At 41.1% G+C, this 17,036-nt stretch overlaps 6 protein-coding genes across 9 annotated transcripts in view; 5 read left to right on the top strand and 1 right to left on the bottom strand.

The window, feature by feature from the left end:
• The window catches only part of LOC124313402 (vitelline membrane outer layer protein 1 homolog), a 13,825-nt gene extending 8,068 nt beyond the window's left edge, over nt 1-5,757 (top strand). The window contains exons 2-3 of the mRNA XM_046778321.1: nt 4,832-5,082; nt 5,144-5,757. Of these exons, the coding sequence (XP_046634277.1) occupies nt 4,844-5,082; nt 5,144-5,453 (549 nt within the window). The 5' untranslated portion in view covers nt 4,832-4,843 and the 3' untranslated portion in view covers nt 5,454-5,757. The remainder of the gene's footprint in view (nt 1-4,831; nt 5,083-5,143) is intronic.
• LOC124313395 (vitelline membrane outer layer protein 1-like) overlaps nt 1-7,172 on the top strand; it is a 10,044-nt gene extending 2,872 nt beyond the window's left edge. Inside the window, exons 1-4 of one of the 4 annotated variants that reach the window (XM_046778313.1) lie at nt 1,811-1,832; nt 3,606-3,827; nt 3,888-4,010; nt 6,654-7,172. In XM_046778313.1, coding sequence (XP_046634269.1) covers nt 1,816-1,832; nt 3,606-3,827; nt 3,888-4,010; nt 6,654-6,840 — 549 coding nt within the window. In that variant the 5' untranslated portion in view covers nt 1,811-1,815 and the 3' untranslated portion in view covers nt 6,841-7,172. Of the gene's footprint in view, nt 1-407; nt 662-735; nt 1,833-3,605; nt 3,828-3,887; nt 4,011-4,453; nt 4,526-6,038; nt 6,154-6,214; nt 6,468-6,530 lie in introns of those variants that run through there. The other 3 variants (XM_046778312.1, XM_046778311.1, XM_046778314.1) reach the window with 3 other exon arrangements.
• LOC124313083 (dipeptidase 1-like) overlaps nt 1-17,036 on the top strand; it is a 1,013,891-nt gene that overhangs the window by 754,697 nt on the left and 242,158 nt on the right. The window lies entirely within an intron of this gene.
• LOC124313072 (gamma-aminobutyric acid receptor subunit beta-like) overlaps nt 1-17,036 on the bottom strand; it is a 49,435-nt gene that overhangs the window by 26,919 nt on the left and 5,480 nt on the right. The window lies entirely within an intron of this gene.
• Nucleotides 1-17,036, top strand: part of LOC124313414 (vitelline membrane outer layer protein 1 homolog) — a 22,110-nt gene extending 5,074 nt beyond the window's left edge. Inside the window, exons 3-4 of the mRNA XM_046778335.1 lie at nt 16,227-16,427; nt 16,489-17,036. Of these exons, the coding sequence (XP_046634291.1) occupies nt 16,227-16,427; nt 16,489-16,792 (505 nt within the window). The 3' untranslated portion in view covers nt 16,793-17,036. The remainder of the gene's footprint in view (nt 1-16,226; nt 16,428-16,488) is intronic.
• Nucleotides 13,761-14,670, top strand: LOC124313398 (vitelline membrane outer layer protein 1 homolog). Its single transcript, XM_046778316.1, has 3 exons — nt 13,761-13,874; nt 13,932-14,175; nt 14,238-14,670. The coding sequence occupies exons 2-3, from the start codon at nt 13,943-13,945 to the stop codon at nt 14,554-14,556; spliced, it is 552 nt and encodes a 183-aa protein (XP_046634272.1). The 5' UTR covers nt 13,761-13,874; nt 13,932-13,942; the 3' UTR covers nt 14,557-14,670.

Below are 17,036 nucleotides of genomic sequence, written 5' to 3'. Positions count from 1 at the left end.
CGAAATCAAACTGTACAAGAGAAGATGTTACGCCAAGAACAGGGTTAAAAACCTGGTCAAAACAATGTTTCGTAATTCGTGTGACACAGGTTTCCATCACACAGTTTTGCAATCTGTTGATAATTTTGTAATTTCAACTTAGAATCATTTTATAAATTTATTGAAATTTACGTTACGTCGATCTTCGCTCGTCTTTTCCATCCCCCCCCTCCCCTTGGTTGGACGGAATCAATCTATCCACGGTTCACCGTGAATCGTATATAAGGGGTTAGAATCAATTCAATGTTCATCAGTTTCTCCATTCATCGACCACTGGCAAACAACTCCCGGAAAGAAGAAAAAAATTTACGTAACGATTTCGATGGGTAACAAAATTCCACTGTGGTCTAACTTTGATTTGGATTTAGTTGGGTTAAAAAATGATTATTAAACTGATGCAATTCGTTGCTCTCACGGCCGTTCTCGGCTGTTTTCTACCTACGATGGTTAAGGCCCAATCTTTGGGCGATTGGGGCAAAGTCGAGTACTGCCCCAAAGGTCTAAGAACGATTGGATTTAAATTGAAAACTGAGAGACCACAAGGAGACGGTGACGACACGGCGCTAAACGGCATCGCTCTGAAATGCCCAGACGGTAGTTGGATTTACTCAGCTCAAGGACCGTGAGTGTTCAAATAAACTTTTATTTAGTTGCAACATTTACCAAGACATTTTAATGCAAATGTTGCGATTTCAGTTGGGGAGAATGGGGCATAGAAATTCTTTGCCCATCTGGTTGGCTTACATCGTGCCGACTTCGCGTTGAACCTACGCAGGGAGACGGAGACGACACGGCGGCCAACAATTTGGAATGCAAGTGCAGCAACGGCCAGGTATTGCTAGGAGACGGAGAACATTGGGGCGATTGGAATGAATGGTCCAGTCCGTGCGAACAGGGCATCAGGACCATACAGACCCAAGTGCAAGAACCACAAGGAAGTGGAGACGACACGGCTCTCAACGACGTTCGATTCACTTGCAGTGCGTTGGGAGGTTGAAGTACAGCAGAGTTTTATTAGCCCTTTTGCTGGAAGTCCTAGACTTATTTTTATTCTTATTAATTATTTTAATTGATTCAATTTTACCGTTCTTCTAATGTAGTAATGGTAGAAATAAAATTTATCAATGATTTTATCCAAGTGTGTGTTTTCATCATTTCGGAATGTTACATTGCATCATTTGAAAGGATAGTCGACTGGCCATTGGATTAAAGGCCGACTGCGTACGGAACCAAAAATCCGTTCAGTTTCATCAAATCGCACCCATCACGAGCGTCACAATTTCAACTCAACAGGTGGACAGATGAAGGCCACAAAAAGGTGAAACATATTGTAACGGATCATGTTGCACCAGATTTATATTGATTAATGATGTCATGTTGTTCGTGTTTCTGAGCGTTGCAGGTGTTCCAAACGTGCTGATTGAACGTTCGGCGTATTGTGGGACTCGTATGGACGATCCATGAGTTCATAGTGCGTGACTTTATTGTAATTGCATTTCCGTATACGTGTCGTAAAATGTAACCTAATCATTTCTAGAACTGCGTAGTTAGACGTCAACTAGTCGCCTAGTTTTCCCCCGCCTTTTCTGAAACGTATACAAGTGGTCAGAGGCAAAGCAAAGGATCATCAGTTCGTTTGATTCCTCAAGCAGCAACAAACACTCTCGCCAAAAAAACAAAAACAAAACAACGTAATATTAAAGAAGGTAGTTAATCATTTCGCATCATGACAAATTCACTAATTAAATTTTTATTATCCATTTAGTCGAATTTGAAATGGATAAACCAATGAAATTCGCTGTCGCGGCAGTTCTCTTTTTTTTACCTGCGATGGTTACGGCCACTTATTGGGGCGATTGGGGCAAAGTCGATAACTGCCCCCAAGGTGAAAGGGCAATTGGATTTTCATTGAAAACTGAGAGAGAGCAAGGACTCGGTGGCGACGACACGGCACTCAACGCCATTGCTCTCATATGTACATCAGGAAAGAGGATCACCTCGACTCAAGGACCGTGAGTGTTAAACTGGAATTTTGGTAGAATTCGAGAAATCACGACCTGCTTTAATAAGCGAATTTTTCCTGATTTCAGATGGGGAAATTGGGGTGGCAGATTTGTTTGCCAGTCTGGCAGCTACATAACATCGTGTCAACTTCGCGTTGAACCGCCCCAAGTTTTCGGCGACGACACGTCGGCCAACGATTTGAACTGCAAGTGCAGCAACGGCGAAGAGACGTTGATTGGTGACGGGACCGGCTGGGGCTATTGGAACGCATGGTCCAGTCCGTGCCACAACGGCATCATGGCTATCCAGACCCGAGTGGAAAAATCACAAGCAAGTGGAGACGACACGGCTCTCAACGACGTCGAGTTCACATGCTTTGGCAAACGCGATTAGATGCTTCAGCAGGAGAGTGCGCCAAATGCAATAGTAGGGTGAAGAGCATAGTTTGCTTAATCTTGTTGGTGGACGATTCTAAATCATTTCTGTTATTCCGATTGATTCAATTTTTCAAAATTATTGTTACATGTGGGATAGAAATAAAGTTGTCAATGGTTTAAGTTTTAATTTGAAAAAATTCCTTTTAAGAAAAGAAAACAAATGAGCTGTGAAAAATGTTGTTAAGTAGTTTCGTAGGAAATTAAATATACCCGCTAATTAAAGGGCCAAGTTGTACAAGAGAAGATGTTACGCCAAAAACAAGAGTTAGAACCCTGGTCAAAACAGAATTTTGTAATTTGTGTGACACACGTTCCCATCACAAAGTTATGCAATCTGTGGATAATTTTGTAATTCAATTTCTTAAATCATTTTGTAAATTCATTGAAATGATAGAACGTCAATCTTCGCTCGTCTTTTCGTCTCCCTCCACCTAGTGTGAATCGTATTTAAGGAGTGAGAATCAATTCAATGTTCATCACTTCACTTGAGTGGCAAACACTTCCGAAAAAAACAAAGGTTTGTAACGATTTCGGTTGGTAACAAAATTTACTTTGGGTTAACTTTGATTTGGGTTGAGTTGGATTTAAAATGGCTATACTGATGAAAATCGTTGCTCTCAAGGCTGTTCTTGGCTGTTTTAGGTTGTTTAGCCTTATCTGACCTGATTTGTCATTTGTTTTCTTTTCGGTTTCGTTAGTATGAAAGTCTCCCGTCAACAAACAGTAACTTATCAATCCGCAAAGATTGAAAGCGGAAACAAACATCTACACCAAACATTGAAAGTTGCGGTAGGAAAACCATGTAAAATGATTTCATAGCACTTCGAAAACGCCGATATAGGTCCCGAAACACCAATTGCAGTTGCAACACGTTCACGTACACAATTCGTGTTGTAAACGCAAGCCTAGTTTTCCCCCGCCTTTTCTGAAACGTATACAAGTGGTCACAGACAAGGCAAAGGATCATCAGTTCGTTTGATTTCTCAGGCAGTAACAAACACTCTCGCCAAATAAAACGTAATTTTAAACGAGGTACCGATAGTAAATAATTTCGCATCATGACAAATTCACTAATCGAATTTTTATTATCCATTTAGTCGGATTTGAAATGAGTAAACTGCTGAAATTCGTTGCTCTCGCGGCCGTTCTTGACTTTTTTCTACCTGCGACGGTTACGGCTACTTTCTGGGGCGATTGGGGCCCAGTCGATTTCTGCCCCTTAGGTGAAAGGGCTGTTGGATTTTCATTGAAAACTGAGAAACCACAAGGATACGGTGACGACACGGCACTCAACGGCATCGCGCTGAGATGCTCAGGCGGAAGTAGGATTCGCTCGACTGAAGGACCGTGAGTAATTCAATCATTGCAGATTAACTTAGGCTCTAATTGTAAATGCTCCAATTTCAGATGGGGAGAATGGGGTAAGGAATTCCTTTGCCCCCCTCAGAGTTGGCTTACTTCATGCCAACTTCGCGTTGAACCTAAGCAGGGAGCAGGAGACGACACGTCGGCCAACAATTTGAACTGCAAGTGTAACACCGGTCTTGAACTGACTGGCGACGGGGGCAGTCGGGGCGATTGGGTGGCATGGACCGACTGCCCCAGAGGCATCGTGACTATACAGACCCGAGTGGAGGCAAACCAAGGAAAGGGAGACGACACGGCTCTCAACGACTTTAAATTCACCTGCTGGGAAAATCGTCCAAAGATTTAGACGCGTCAACGACAGTCGGTTTTATATCTGTGATTGAGGATGATTCTCTAGTTCATTTTAGTTTCAAGTTCTTCTTACATACGCTGTACGGATCCAACAAACATTTCTAATCGTTTAAATAGTCAAATAAATAAGAAGGTCAGCCTATTTTTAGCTTTGATTCAAACAAAGAAACGTACTAGCGTGAAATAATCAAAATTAAACAAGTGGGAAGACAATAATAAATGATAATGATGATAAACCGGTTTCACTGGATTCACAGCGCACCGGAAAGAAAATAGAAAGAAACATGTGAATAGAAAAAAGAAAAGCGATAACAACTTGTAAAAATGTAAATCGATTCGCATTCTTCATTTGGCCTCGCCTACAGGCCACAACAACCTCGGTGATCTCAAACGTTACAATGTTTCTCCTTTTTGGTTTCCTGTGTGTTTATTCTCCATGTTGGTGTGATCGTATAAAAGTGGTCAGAACCAAATAAAAGGACCTTCAGTTCCTTTGGTTCGTCAATCAGTGGCAGACAAGAGGAAGACAAGTCCCGAAAAGCCGAAAAGGAAACGCAACATTGAAAAAAGGTATATGGAATAATTTCGTTTGATAACAAATTCCCTAGTAGACATTTTTCTATCCAAATTAGTCGGATTAGAAAATGGCTAAACTGATGAAATTCGTTGCTCTCACGGCCGTTCTTGGCTGTTTTCTACCTGCGACGGTGATGGCCACTTTCTGGGGCGATTGGGGCGCAGTCGATTTCTGCCCATTAGGTGAAAGGGCTGTTGGATTTTCATTGAAAACCGAAAAACCGCAAGGAGACGGTGACGACACGGCACTCAACGGCATCGCGCTGAGATGCTCAGGCGGAAGTAGGATTCGCTCGACTGAAGGACCGTGAGTGTTTAAATAATTGCAGGATTCGCTAAGGTTATAATCTAATTGGCCCCGATTTCAGATGGGGAGAATGGGGTAGCGAATTCCTTTGCCCGTCTGGCAGTTGGCTTACATCATGCCAACTTCGCGTTGAACCTAAGCAGGGAGCAGGAGACGACACGTCGGCCAATAATTTGAACTGCATGTGTAACACCGGTCTGGAACTGCTTGGCGACGGGGCCAGTCAGGGCGATTGGGTGGCATGGATCAACTGCCCCAGAGGCATCGTGACTATACAGACCTTAGTGGAGGGAAAACAAGGAACTGCTGGAGACGACACGGCCCTCAACGACTTTAGATTCACTTGCTGGGAAAATCGTCCAATGATATAGACGCGTGAACAACAGTCGGTTTTATCAGTCTGATTGCTGGATGATTCTCTTATTCATTTTACTTTTAAGTTCGGCCTTAAGTTCTTCTATCACAACTAAGTGTAAAATTCGTTAAGATTTAACATATCGCACCAACCACAAGCGAACCGACACGATTCCAACTTGAATGCTGGACAGATATGTGAAAATCGTTTGAATATTAAAATATTCAAATACAAATAATAAAAAAATAATAATAAAATAAAATAAAAAAATATCCTGAAAAATAAGAAGGTTGGCACATTTTGAGCTTTGATTCAGACATTCAAAAAAAGAAACGGACAAGCGTGAAATACTCAAAATTAGACAAGTGGAAAGACATCCTGGAAACTGGTTTCACTGGATTCACAGCGTAGCGGAAAGAAAATAGAAAGAAAAATGTTAGCAAAAAAAAAAGAAAAGCAAGAACAACTTGTAAAAATGTAAATCGATTCGCATTCTTCGTTTGGCCTCGCCTTCAGGCCCCAACAACATCGGCGATCTCAAATGTTAGTACAATGTTTCTCCTTTTTGGGTTCCTCAGTGTTTGTTTGTTGTTTTCCCCAGGTTGGTGTGAATCGTATAAAACTGGTCAGAACCGATGCAAGAACCTTCAGTTCCCTTAGTTCTTCAATCAGTGGCAGACACTCCCGAAAAGGAAACGTAACATTTAAAAAATAAGGTATACGGAATAATCTCGCTTACAACAAATTCCCTAGTAAAAATTTTGCTATTCAAATTAGTCGGAATTGCAATGGTGAAACTGGTGAGCTTCGTTGCTCTCACGGCCGTTCTTGGTTGTTTTCTACCTGTAACGAAGGTTACAGCCACTTTCTGGGGCGATTGGGGCAAAGCCGAATACTGCCCCTTGGGTGAATGGGTGATTGGATTTGCATTGAAAACTGAGAAACCGCAAGGAGAGGGTGACGACACGGCACTCAACAGCATTTCCCTGAAATGTTCAGGGGGAAGTTTGATTTACTCCACTCAAGCACCGTGAGCAATTAAAATCATTGCAGATTCATTGATAAGTCTCTAATGTAAATGTCACGATTTCAGTTGGGGAGACTGGGGTAGCAATTTTATTTGCCCGGCCGGCAGTTGGCTCGATTCATGCCAACTTCGCGTTGAACCTATGCAGGGAGACGGAGACGACAAGGCGGCCAACAATTTAAACTGCAAGTGCAGCAACGGAGAGACGTTGAATGGCGACGGGACCAGTTGGGGCGATTGGAAGGAATGGACCAGTCCGTGCCGCGACGGCTTCATGGCTATACGGACTCGAGTGGAAGAACCACAAGCAAGTGGAGACGACACGGCTCTCAACGACGTCGAGTTCATTTGTTGGGAGAAGCGTGATTCCAGATAGACGCGTGAAAAACAAGCTACGATTTTCTTCCAGTCTTATTTGCTGGGCGATTCTCTGTAATTCATTTTATTTTTCACTTCTTCTATTACATGTTGTAGCAACAAACATTTCAACGGATTATCTTTGCGCTTGTTCATCATTACGGAGTGATACACTGCAGCGTTTGAAGGGATAACCAGTTGGATTTCTTGTCAACTGTTTACGGAATCGAAAATTCATTAAGCTGTATTCAAATCGCACCAATCAGAAGCGGAGCCGAAACGATTTCAACTGAAACGCTGGACAATTGATTATTTAACTTGATCTGACCCTTACTATTCATATGGCTAATGTGGAGTTTAAATACATCTGTTAACACGATGTAGTTGTAGCCGGACAGAGAAAAATAGTAGGTAATAGCTGATTTGTGTTGGGCACGCCAATCTTTCCCCCCAGCTTACGGGAATCGCACATAAAAGAGGTCAGAATCAATTTGAAATGTTCGTCAGTTCCCTTCATTCATCAGTGGCAAATACCCCTGAAAGCAAATACTCCGGCCGTACTTTGCTGTGCACTGCGTCAATAATTTGATCTGACAGTGCAGTAACGGCGTTGCATGGAGACAAGACCCATGCAATGTTGGATAGGCCGTTCTTGTGGCCGTCAGGTTTGGTCAGGACCGCTTTGCTGTCAATATAGCAAAGCGGTCCCGACTTTCGACCGCTTTGCTATATATGACAACAGAGTGGTCCTAACCTAGCCTGACGGCATAGTGGGCCTAACGGCCACAAGAACGGTCTGACGGCCTCATGAACGGCCTAACGGCCTCAAGAACGGCCTAAAGGCCTCAAGAACGGCCTAACGGCCTCAAGAACAGCCTGACGGCCTCAAGAACAACAAAGTGGGCACGTTCTGCCCACTTTGCCTTATATCAGGCAGTACATGATAAAACTTTATTGTTCGTGTGTTACGTAAACGAACTCCAACGCCATAGGTTCTGGAACATGTATTCCATTCAAACTTGATATTATTAATTAAATATTATATTATTAAATGAGATGCAATGTGCGAATGGAAAGGATGGTTTAACGAGTGCCGAAACTGCACATACAGATTACAGACTCGAGTGGAAGAATACCAAGGAAGTGGAGACGACACCAGTCTCAACCCCTCCCCCCCCCCCTCAAGTTGATCACGTGACCTGAAAAGACCACTGAAAACCGGAAAAAAAGAAAAATACGAAAGTCCGGAAAGATTCGCTAAATCTCGGAAACATTTCTGGTCGGGCGAGTGGGGAACCCCTTGATTGGAAGTGAATGCGCAAAATGCAACAGACGCGTGAAGAGCAGACAGTATTACTAGTCTTGTTGATTGGACAATTCTAGCCTGATTACTTCATTCAAATGGCTTACAAGGTTTAGTTCTTCTACTTACATACGGAGAAGAAATACACATTCAACCGTTTTGACTTTTTGGCTTTTCCTGAATTTCCAATCGGACCAACAATGAAAATGAAAAGAAGTCAAGTGGGAAAATGTCCCAGGCGAGTAAATGGTTTTTACAGAACTTACAGAATTTGAACAAAAAACTTATGGCAATTTCTTTTTGACTTACAAGAAAAGTAGAAAAGCGCATCTCACAAGTCTCGCACAATCTGCGAACTCATCTGATAAAAGGTTCAAAAAATCGTGGAAAACCCGCCTTTAAAAATTTATGTTGGACACGCAAATCTTTCCTGCCTGGTTTCCCCCCAGCTTGTAGAAATCGTACATGAAGGAATCAATTCAAATGCTCGTCAGTTCCTTGATTCGGTGCGGCGATCCGGCACTAAACAGCATTTCACTCAAAATGCTCAGGCGGTAGTTGGATTGACTCAACAGAACGACCGCGAGTGTTCAAATAATTGCAGGATTTACTATTAAAGGACGTGCTAATGTCAGATTTGGAATTCGGAGTAAACATTTTGAATGCCCGTCCGACAGTTGGCTGACATCACGCCAACTTAACGTTTGAATCTGAACAGGAAAACGGAGACGACACGGCGGACTGCAATTGAAATTGCAAGTGCAGCAACGGCGACATATTGCACGGAGACGGAGAGTTTTACGACGTTTGGCAAGATTGGTTCAATACGTGCCAGAACGGCAGGAGACCTCTCAACGACGTTTCATTCTCTTGTTGGGAAAACCGTCTAACAAAAACGACGCGTGAAGGACAGGCGGTTTCATTAGACTGGATGATTCTAACTTGTTTAATACACATTTCAATGCTTGGTCCTTCAATGCTTGGTCTAACTATGCTTGGTTCCTCCTAAATCGACAATGTCGTTGATGCGCAATTGGAACGAAAATGGAAAGCAGTCAAGCGGGGAAACGCCCAGGAGTGCGAATGGATTTACACAACTTTGGTACAATTAAACATTCTCCTCGTCACCTTTCCTCGGCGATGAAAATTTAATCATTAAATTGATGGGCAAAATAACTGAAAATTATGTACGCATGTACACAAGCTGATGACGATTATTTACTTACAAGAAAAGTTTAAAAAGCGCATCTCACAAGTGTCGCACAATTTAAAAAAAATGTTATTGCTGTAAATTTCAATGTCATCCAAAATAGCCTTGATTGCAAATGTAGCATACAATCAGCATATTTAAGTGGGAGGAAAAGCAAAAAACTGGTTCCATCATCGAAAACAAAGTAGAAACATCCCAGTTAAACCATCGCCCAGTTAACCCTGAAAAACTCAAGTTCGTCTTTATTTTGTTGCAAAATTTGCGTTAAACGCCCTAACCTTCCTTTCCGGTTCTTCCCCAGCTTGCGCGAACCGTATAAATAGGGAACAGAATCAACGCAAAGAATCATCAGTTCTCTTGGTTCGTCAATCGGTGGCAATCACTGTCGATAATAATAAAGGTACGTGTTGATTTTGCTAGCTTACACTTTTACTTGTATTCAATTATTTTCGGGTTTTAGTTAAATTCAAAATGCTGGTGAAATTCGTTGCTCTCACGGCTGTACTTTACTGTTCACTTACGCCGATTACGGCCATTTATTGGGGCGATTGGGGCAAAGTCGAGAAATGCCCCAAAAATCAAGTGGCAGTTGGTTTTTCATTGAAAACTGAGAGAGAGCAAGGAGCTGGCGACGACTCGGCACTGAACAGCGTTTCCCTCAAATGCGCAGGCGGCACTTGGATTTACTCAACTGAAGGACCGTAAGTGTTCAAATAATTGCATGATTCACCAAGATACTAACTAAATACTGTTGTGAATGTCCTGATTTTAGAAAGGGAATTTGGGGTAAAAATTTCATGTGCGCGGAAGGCAGTTGGTTGACATCGTGCAAACTTCGTGTTCAATCTAAGCAAGGAGCCAGCCATGACGACTCGTCGGCCAACGATATGAACTGCAAATGCAGCGACGGCGTCACGTTGAACGGAGACGGGCTCAGTAACGGCAAGTGGCTAGATTGGAAGAGTACATGCCCTGACGGCATCATTGGCATTCAGACCCGAGTGGAGGCAAACCAAGGAGAAGGCGACGACTCGGCTCTCAACGACGTTTCATTCACTTGCGCCGTAGCGACAGATTAACACAATTCGTGAAAAACAATCGGTTTTATTAGATTGATTTCTGAATGATTCTTGATTTTACAGTTTGTTTTATTCATTCCAATTCATTTCTTCTAACTTGCTCATCATTTCAAAGTGCTTCTCTCGTACCAGTTACGTGCAGAAGCGAAACAATTGCAACCGAAACTGCTTCCCGTTAAGAACCCCAATCTTAACCGATGCAAGATTTGAAGAATTGCGTACAATTATTAGAGATACGACGGTTGTAGCTTTGCTGAAATCAAATTGAGTTTTCCTTTTTCTTTAAAATACATTTCTCTTTCATCATTACATTATTGTTTGAAATTTTGTTGTCCACCGGACAAAAGTGTGAAGAAGCGTCGATTAGAGAGTACGAAGTCGTTCAGTCATACTTAAATGAATTATTGGTATCCCAAACTTCCAAAATGATGAATGAAATAGGGTATAATGGCTTTCAGAATGTCAAAATTAGAATAACATCAATCTCCCCTTCGTAATGCAATGAGATTCGAGGATATAGCTCGATTCCCTTAACGCGTAGAATTAAACAAAAAGGGAACAATTTAAAAAGGTAATAAGCGGGCATGATGGAGATTGCTACTTATAACTCGGGTGGTAACAGACTCGTTCCTTGCTCGATGAGGGAATGCGCAATTGGACTACAAAAGACAACGGAAAGAAGTCAAGCGGGGAAACGCCCAGGAGTGCGAATGGATTTTGCCGATGGCGATTATTGACTTACAAGAAAAGTAAAAAAGTAAAAAAAAAAAAAGCGCATCTCACAAGTGTCGCACAATTAAGAAAATGTTACTGTTGTAAATTTCAATGTCACCAAAAATAGCCTTGATTGCAAATGCAGCATAACAATCAGCATATTTAAGTGGGAGGAACGTCATCGCAAACAAAGTCCAAACATCCCAGTTAAACCATCGCCCAGTTAACCCTGAAAAATTCAAATCCGGCTTTTATTTTGTTGCAAAATTTGCGTTAAACGCCCTAACCTTCCTTTCCGGTTCTTCCCCAGCTTGTGTGAATCGTATAAAAAGGGAACAGAATCAATGCAAAGAATCATCAGTTCTCTTGGTTCGTCAATAAGTGGCAATCGCTCCCGATTAATAACGAAGGTACGAGCCGCTCTGGTTTTCTTACAATTTTACTTGTATAAATTTTTCTTTTGTTTTGTTTTGTTTAGTCCAATTAAAAAATGGCTAAACTGATTAAATTCGTTGCTCTCATGGCCGTTATTTGCTGTTTTCTACCAACGACGGTTACGGCCATTTATTGGGGCGATTGGGGAGAAGTTGAGCACTGCCCCAAAGGTGAACAGGCAATTGGATTTTCATTGAAAACTGAGCGAGAGCAAGGAGACGGTGACGATTCGGGACTCAACAGCATTTCCCTTAAATGTTCAGGCGGTAGTTGGATTTACTCAACTCAAGGACCGTGAGTGGTCAAATCATTGCATGATTCACTAAGGTACTAATGTGAATGTCCTGATTACAGATGGGGAGAATGGGGCAAAAACTTTCTTTGCCCGACAGGTAGTTGGCTTACATCATGTCAGCTTCGTGTTGAACCTAAGCAGGGAGCAGGAGACAACACGGCGGCCAACAATTTGAACTGCATGTGCAACTGGGGCGAGATGTTGTACGGAGACGGGCTCAGTTTGGGCAGTTGGGAAGAATGGTCTGATTATTGCGACGACAACGGCATCAATGGTATAAAAACCCGAGTGCAAAAAGACCAAGGAGCTGCAGGAGACGACACGAGTCTCAACGACGTTCAATTCAGTTGCTGGTAACAACGTGATGCATACAATAGAATCGTCTAGAAGAGACGGTTTGATTAGTCGGATTGCTGGACGATTCTACACCTGCTTCTTTTTTTCAGTTTTTTTTATTTCTCTTTTTTTTTCATTTCAGTTCTTTTAATACGTGTAATCTTAATAAAGATTTCTATGGTCTATCTTTTGGTTTGCTTGCTCATCATTTCGAAGTGCTTCAATGAATCACGAGAAAACCATCTGATTGGAGGTCGACTGCGTAGCGGACCAACAATTTGTCGTTAACTTGTCAAATTGTACCAATCCCGAGTAGAACTGGCACAAAAAGTACTAAAATTGTCGCACAATTCAGAATATGTTATTAATGTCAACTGGCTGTCAATTTCAATGTCACCCAAAATAGCCTTGATTGCAAATGCAGCATAACAATCACCATGTTTAAGTGGAAGGAAAACCAGAAAACTGGTTCCGTCAACAAAACAAAACAAAACAAAACAAAACAAAACAAAACAAAACAAAACAAAACAAAACAAAACAAAACAAAACAAAACAAAAGAACAAGCCTACTTTTAAGTAGTTTGTTTCAAATCGAGTCACCAAACCAAGAAAGGGACAAACGGCAATCACAAGGCTGTTATGAACGAATGGCTGATCACACTGCTTTCAGTGATTAAAGATTTGTCATTCAACTGCTATCTACCCGACAAACGTGTGAAAAGGCGTTGAATAGAGTCAACCGTAAATTATCACTTCTAGTGAGTTACGAAATGGTTTGGTTACACCCAAATAAATTAATGGTTGATTGAATCACGATTATGGCTATTTCATATCTGGTATCCATTTAGCAATTTTTTTTTCAAAATTTCCAAAACGACAAATTTTGTTTAACGGCTTTCAGAATATCAATATGAAATAACCCAATTTGCCCTTCGTGATGCAAGTAGATTCGAGGATACTATCTCGAGTTCATTGAACTGAAGAAGAAAAGACAAAATTTAAGAAGCGCATGGTGGAGATTGTATCTTTAATTCGGGTGGTGACATTCCTTGGTCGACTATGGCAATACCGTTGATGCACAATTTGACTAAAAACGAAAATGGAAAGAAGTCAAGCGGGGAAACGCCCAGGAGTGCGAATGGACTTACACAACTTTGGTACAATTAAACATTCCCCTCGCCATCTTCCCTCGAAGATGAGTATTTAAACATTTAATTGACGGGCAAAATTAAAATTTGGTATACAGGTAAACAAGCTGATGACAATCATTTACTAACAAGAAAAGTATAAAAAGAAAGAAAGAAAAAGCGCATCTCACAAGGGTCGCACAATTAAGAAAATTTTATTAAGCTGTAAATTTCAATGTCATCCAAAATAGGCTTGATTTGTATTGTAAAAATACAGCATGCAACCAGCATATTTAAGTGGGAGGAAAACCAGAAAACTGGTTCCATCATCAAAAACAAAGTAGAAACATCCCAGTTAAACCATCGCCCAGTTAACCCTGAAAAATTCAAATCTGCCTTTATTTTGTTGCAAAATTTGTGCTGGACGCCCCAACCTTCCTTTCCGGTTCTTCCCCAGCTTGCGTGAATCGTATAAAAAGGGAACAGAATCAATGCAAAGAATCATCAGTTCCCTTGGTTCATCAATCGGTGGCAATCACTCCCGATAAATAAAGGTACGTGTTGATTTTACTTTTAATGATTTACTGTATTATATCATTTTTTGGTTTTAGGTTAATTTAAAATGCTGATGAAATTCGTTTGTCTCACGGCTGTACTTTGCTGTTCACTTATGCTGATTACGGCCACTGCTGAGCTCGCATGGAACCAAGTTGAGAATTGCCATAATTATATTTTTCGGACAATTGGATTTTCATTGAAAGCTCGGAGAGGGGATGGAGTAGGCGACGACACGGCTCTAAAAGGCATTTCCCTGAAATGCTCTGACGATAGTTGGATTTACTCTGGTCAAGAACCGTGAGTGTGTTAATATTTTCATGATATACCATACGGTACTAATGTGAATGTCCTGATTTTAGATCGGGAGAATGGGGTGAGAATTTTATTTGCCCGAACGACGGTTTTCTTTTTCGGTGCCAACTTCGTGTTGAACCCAAGAATGGGATCACGGTGGTCAACAATTTGAAATGCTTTTGCTTGCTCCGCAATGGGAAAGTAGAAGAGTTGGAAGGGGACGGGCTCAATCAAGGCATTTGGGAAGAAATGTACACTTTAGACCAATTTTGCCGCAACGGCATCATTGGTCTACAGACCCAAGTGTTGAAAAACACGGCTCTCACCAACATTTCATTTACTTGCTCTAAATCTGATGGTTGGGGTTGGGTTGGTCGGCGTTGAATTACTTCACTGTATCTTGGACAATTAACGGATTGCGGTCAACTATGTGATGGACCCACAATTCGTTCATTCATAAACAATTTCAAAGCGTCAAATACAGTCAATTGGAAATAACTTCTAGTTTGTTGAAGTCATCCTGAATTACTGGTTTAATTAGTCTCTAGTCATAATAGGTTATCATATCTGATAATTGCTCGATCAAGATTATTCAGATTTTAGAAGTAACAAAAAATATAAGTCCTCAATCTTCTCTTCGTGATCAATCAGATTCGAGGATAATATTATTGGCTTTAAGCCAATGAACCAAAGAGGAAAATTTAAAAAACAAATTTTTCAAGCACAATAGAAATTGTTTGCAGATAACAAACGGTAGCAAGAGATCACATTCTTGGGCTATTCATGTCCGATGGCCAATCGGACTAGAAATAAAAACGGAAGAAAGTCAAGCGGGAAAACCGTCCAAGTTTGGGGTAAATTGGCTTTACTCAACGCACTTCAGGTTAAAAATTGAAATTCTCATGGCGATCTTGAAGGTAATAACGCCAAGTTTAAATTTCTTTTAGATTCTATGTGGTGTAATGGAAACGTGGGTCCTACACAAAAAAACAAAAAAAAACATAGAAGAATAACAAGACGCTAAAATTTTTACAAAATCAATTGGTTTGCTTCAACGAAAACAACGACATTTCCGGCTATTCGCGAGTAAAAAACGCGGTCGGTATTTTCTACCTCTTTGGAAATTAGCCACGAATCAATTCTTAATGTTGGTTATACCGAAAAAAAAAAAAAAAAAAAGATCAACTGACTATGACGAATCTATTTTTCCGGATATCAATATCAATATAAAATAAACCCAATTTTCCCTTCGTGATGCGAGTAGATTCGAGGAGTAAACAAAAAAATTTGAGAAATCAGAACGCATGATGAAGATTGTATCTATAATTCGGGTGGTAACAGACACTGGTCGACGATGGCAATACCGTCAATGTACAATTGGACTTCGAAAATGGAAAGCAGTCAAGCGGGGAAACGCCCAGGAGTGCGAATGGATTTACACAACTTTGGTACAATTAAACATTCTCCTCGTCACCTTCCCTCGGCGATGAACATTTAATCATTAAATTGATGGGCAAAATAACTGAAAATTATGTATACAGGTACACAAGCTGATGACGATTATTTACTTACAAGAAAAGTTTAAAAAGCGCATCTCACAAGTGTCGCAAAATTTAAAAAAAATGTTATTGCTGTAAATTTCAATGTCATCCAAAATAGCCTTGATTGCAAATGTAGCATACAATCAGCATATTTAAGTGGGAGGAAAAGCAGAAAACTGGTTCCATCATTGAAAACAAAGAAGAAACATCCCAGTTAAACCATCGCCCAGTTAACCCTGAAAAACTCAAGTCCGTCTTTATTTTGTTGCAAAATTTGCGTTAAACGCCCCAACCTTCCTTTCCGGTTCTTCCCCAGCTTGCGTGAATCGTATAAATAAGGAACAGAATCAATGCAAAGAATCATCAGTTCTCTTGGTTCGTCAATCGGTGGCAATCACTCCCGATTAACAACGAAGTTAAGTAGTGATTTTGCTTGTTTACTAATTTACATGTTATAAATTATTCTGTGGTTTTAGCCGGATCTGAAATGAGTAAACCGATGCAATTCGTTGCTCTCACGGCCGTTCTTTGCTGTTTTCTACCAACGACGGTTACGGCCACTTCGGGCGATTGGGGCGAAATTGAGCGCTGCCCCGAAGGTGAAGTTGCCTTTGGATTTTCATTGAAAATTCAGCAAGAGGAAGAAGACGGTGCAGTAACCGGCATTTCTCTGAGATGCACTGAGCGTGTTTGGATTTACTCTGCTCAAGGATCGTGAGTGTGCAAATAAATTGCATGATCAAATAAGGTACTAATGTGGATATCCTGATTTTAGAACGGGAAAATGGGGCAGACAATTCATGTGCCCGGGCATGGGTTCGCTTAGAGCATCCAAACTTCGTGTTAAAACTAAGGAAGAAGGAGATGTCACGGTGGTCACCAATGTGAGTGTCTTTTGCTACCCCAACTATGATCAAGACAGCGAGATGAGAGGGCATGGTTTCATTTTCGGCGATTGGAAAGCAATGGAACTTTGCGAATACGGCATCATTGGTCTACAGACATTGGTGAGCAACAACGCTGTCAGCAACGTTAAATTCATTTGCTCGGGATGGCGGCCAAATTGGTGGGACAGATAAACATGACAGCAGTTTTATTAGTTTTATTGTTTGACGATTCAAAACTTGTTTTTCTTTGATGCATTTTCGTTCTTCTGACTTGTGGGATCTTGTTCTTGGGGTTGGCTGACTATTTCAAAGGCTATTTCTTCACTGGTGTATCTTTAGACAACTAACGAATTGCGGTCAACTGTGTGATGAACCAACAATTCGTTAATTCATAGTAAACAATTTCAAAGCGTCGAATACAGTCAATTGGAAATTA

The sequence above is a fragment of the Daphnia pulicaria genome, chromosome 9, assembly GCF_021234035.1.
Source record: "Daphnia pulicaria isolate SC F1-1A chromosome 9, SC_F0-13Bv2, whole genome shotgun sequence".
In the NCBI taxonomy this organism is placed as follows: domain Eukaryota; kingdom Metazoa; phylum Arthropoda; class Branchiopoda; order Diplostraca; family Daphniidae; genus Daphnia; species Daphnia pulicaria.
Note: the sequence above shows the minus strand (reverse complement) of the source record. Positions and strands in the feature narration are given on the sequence as shown.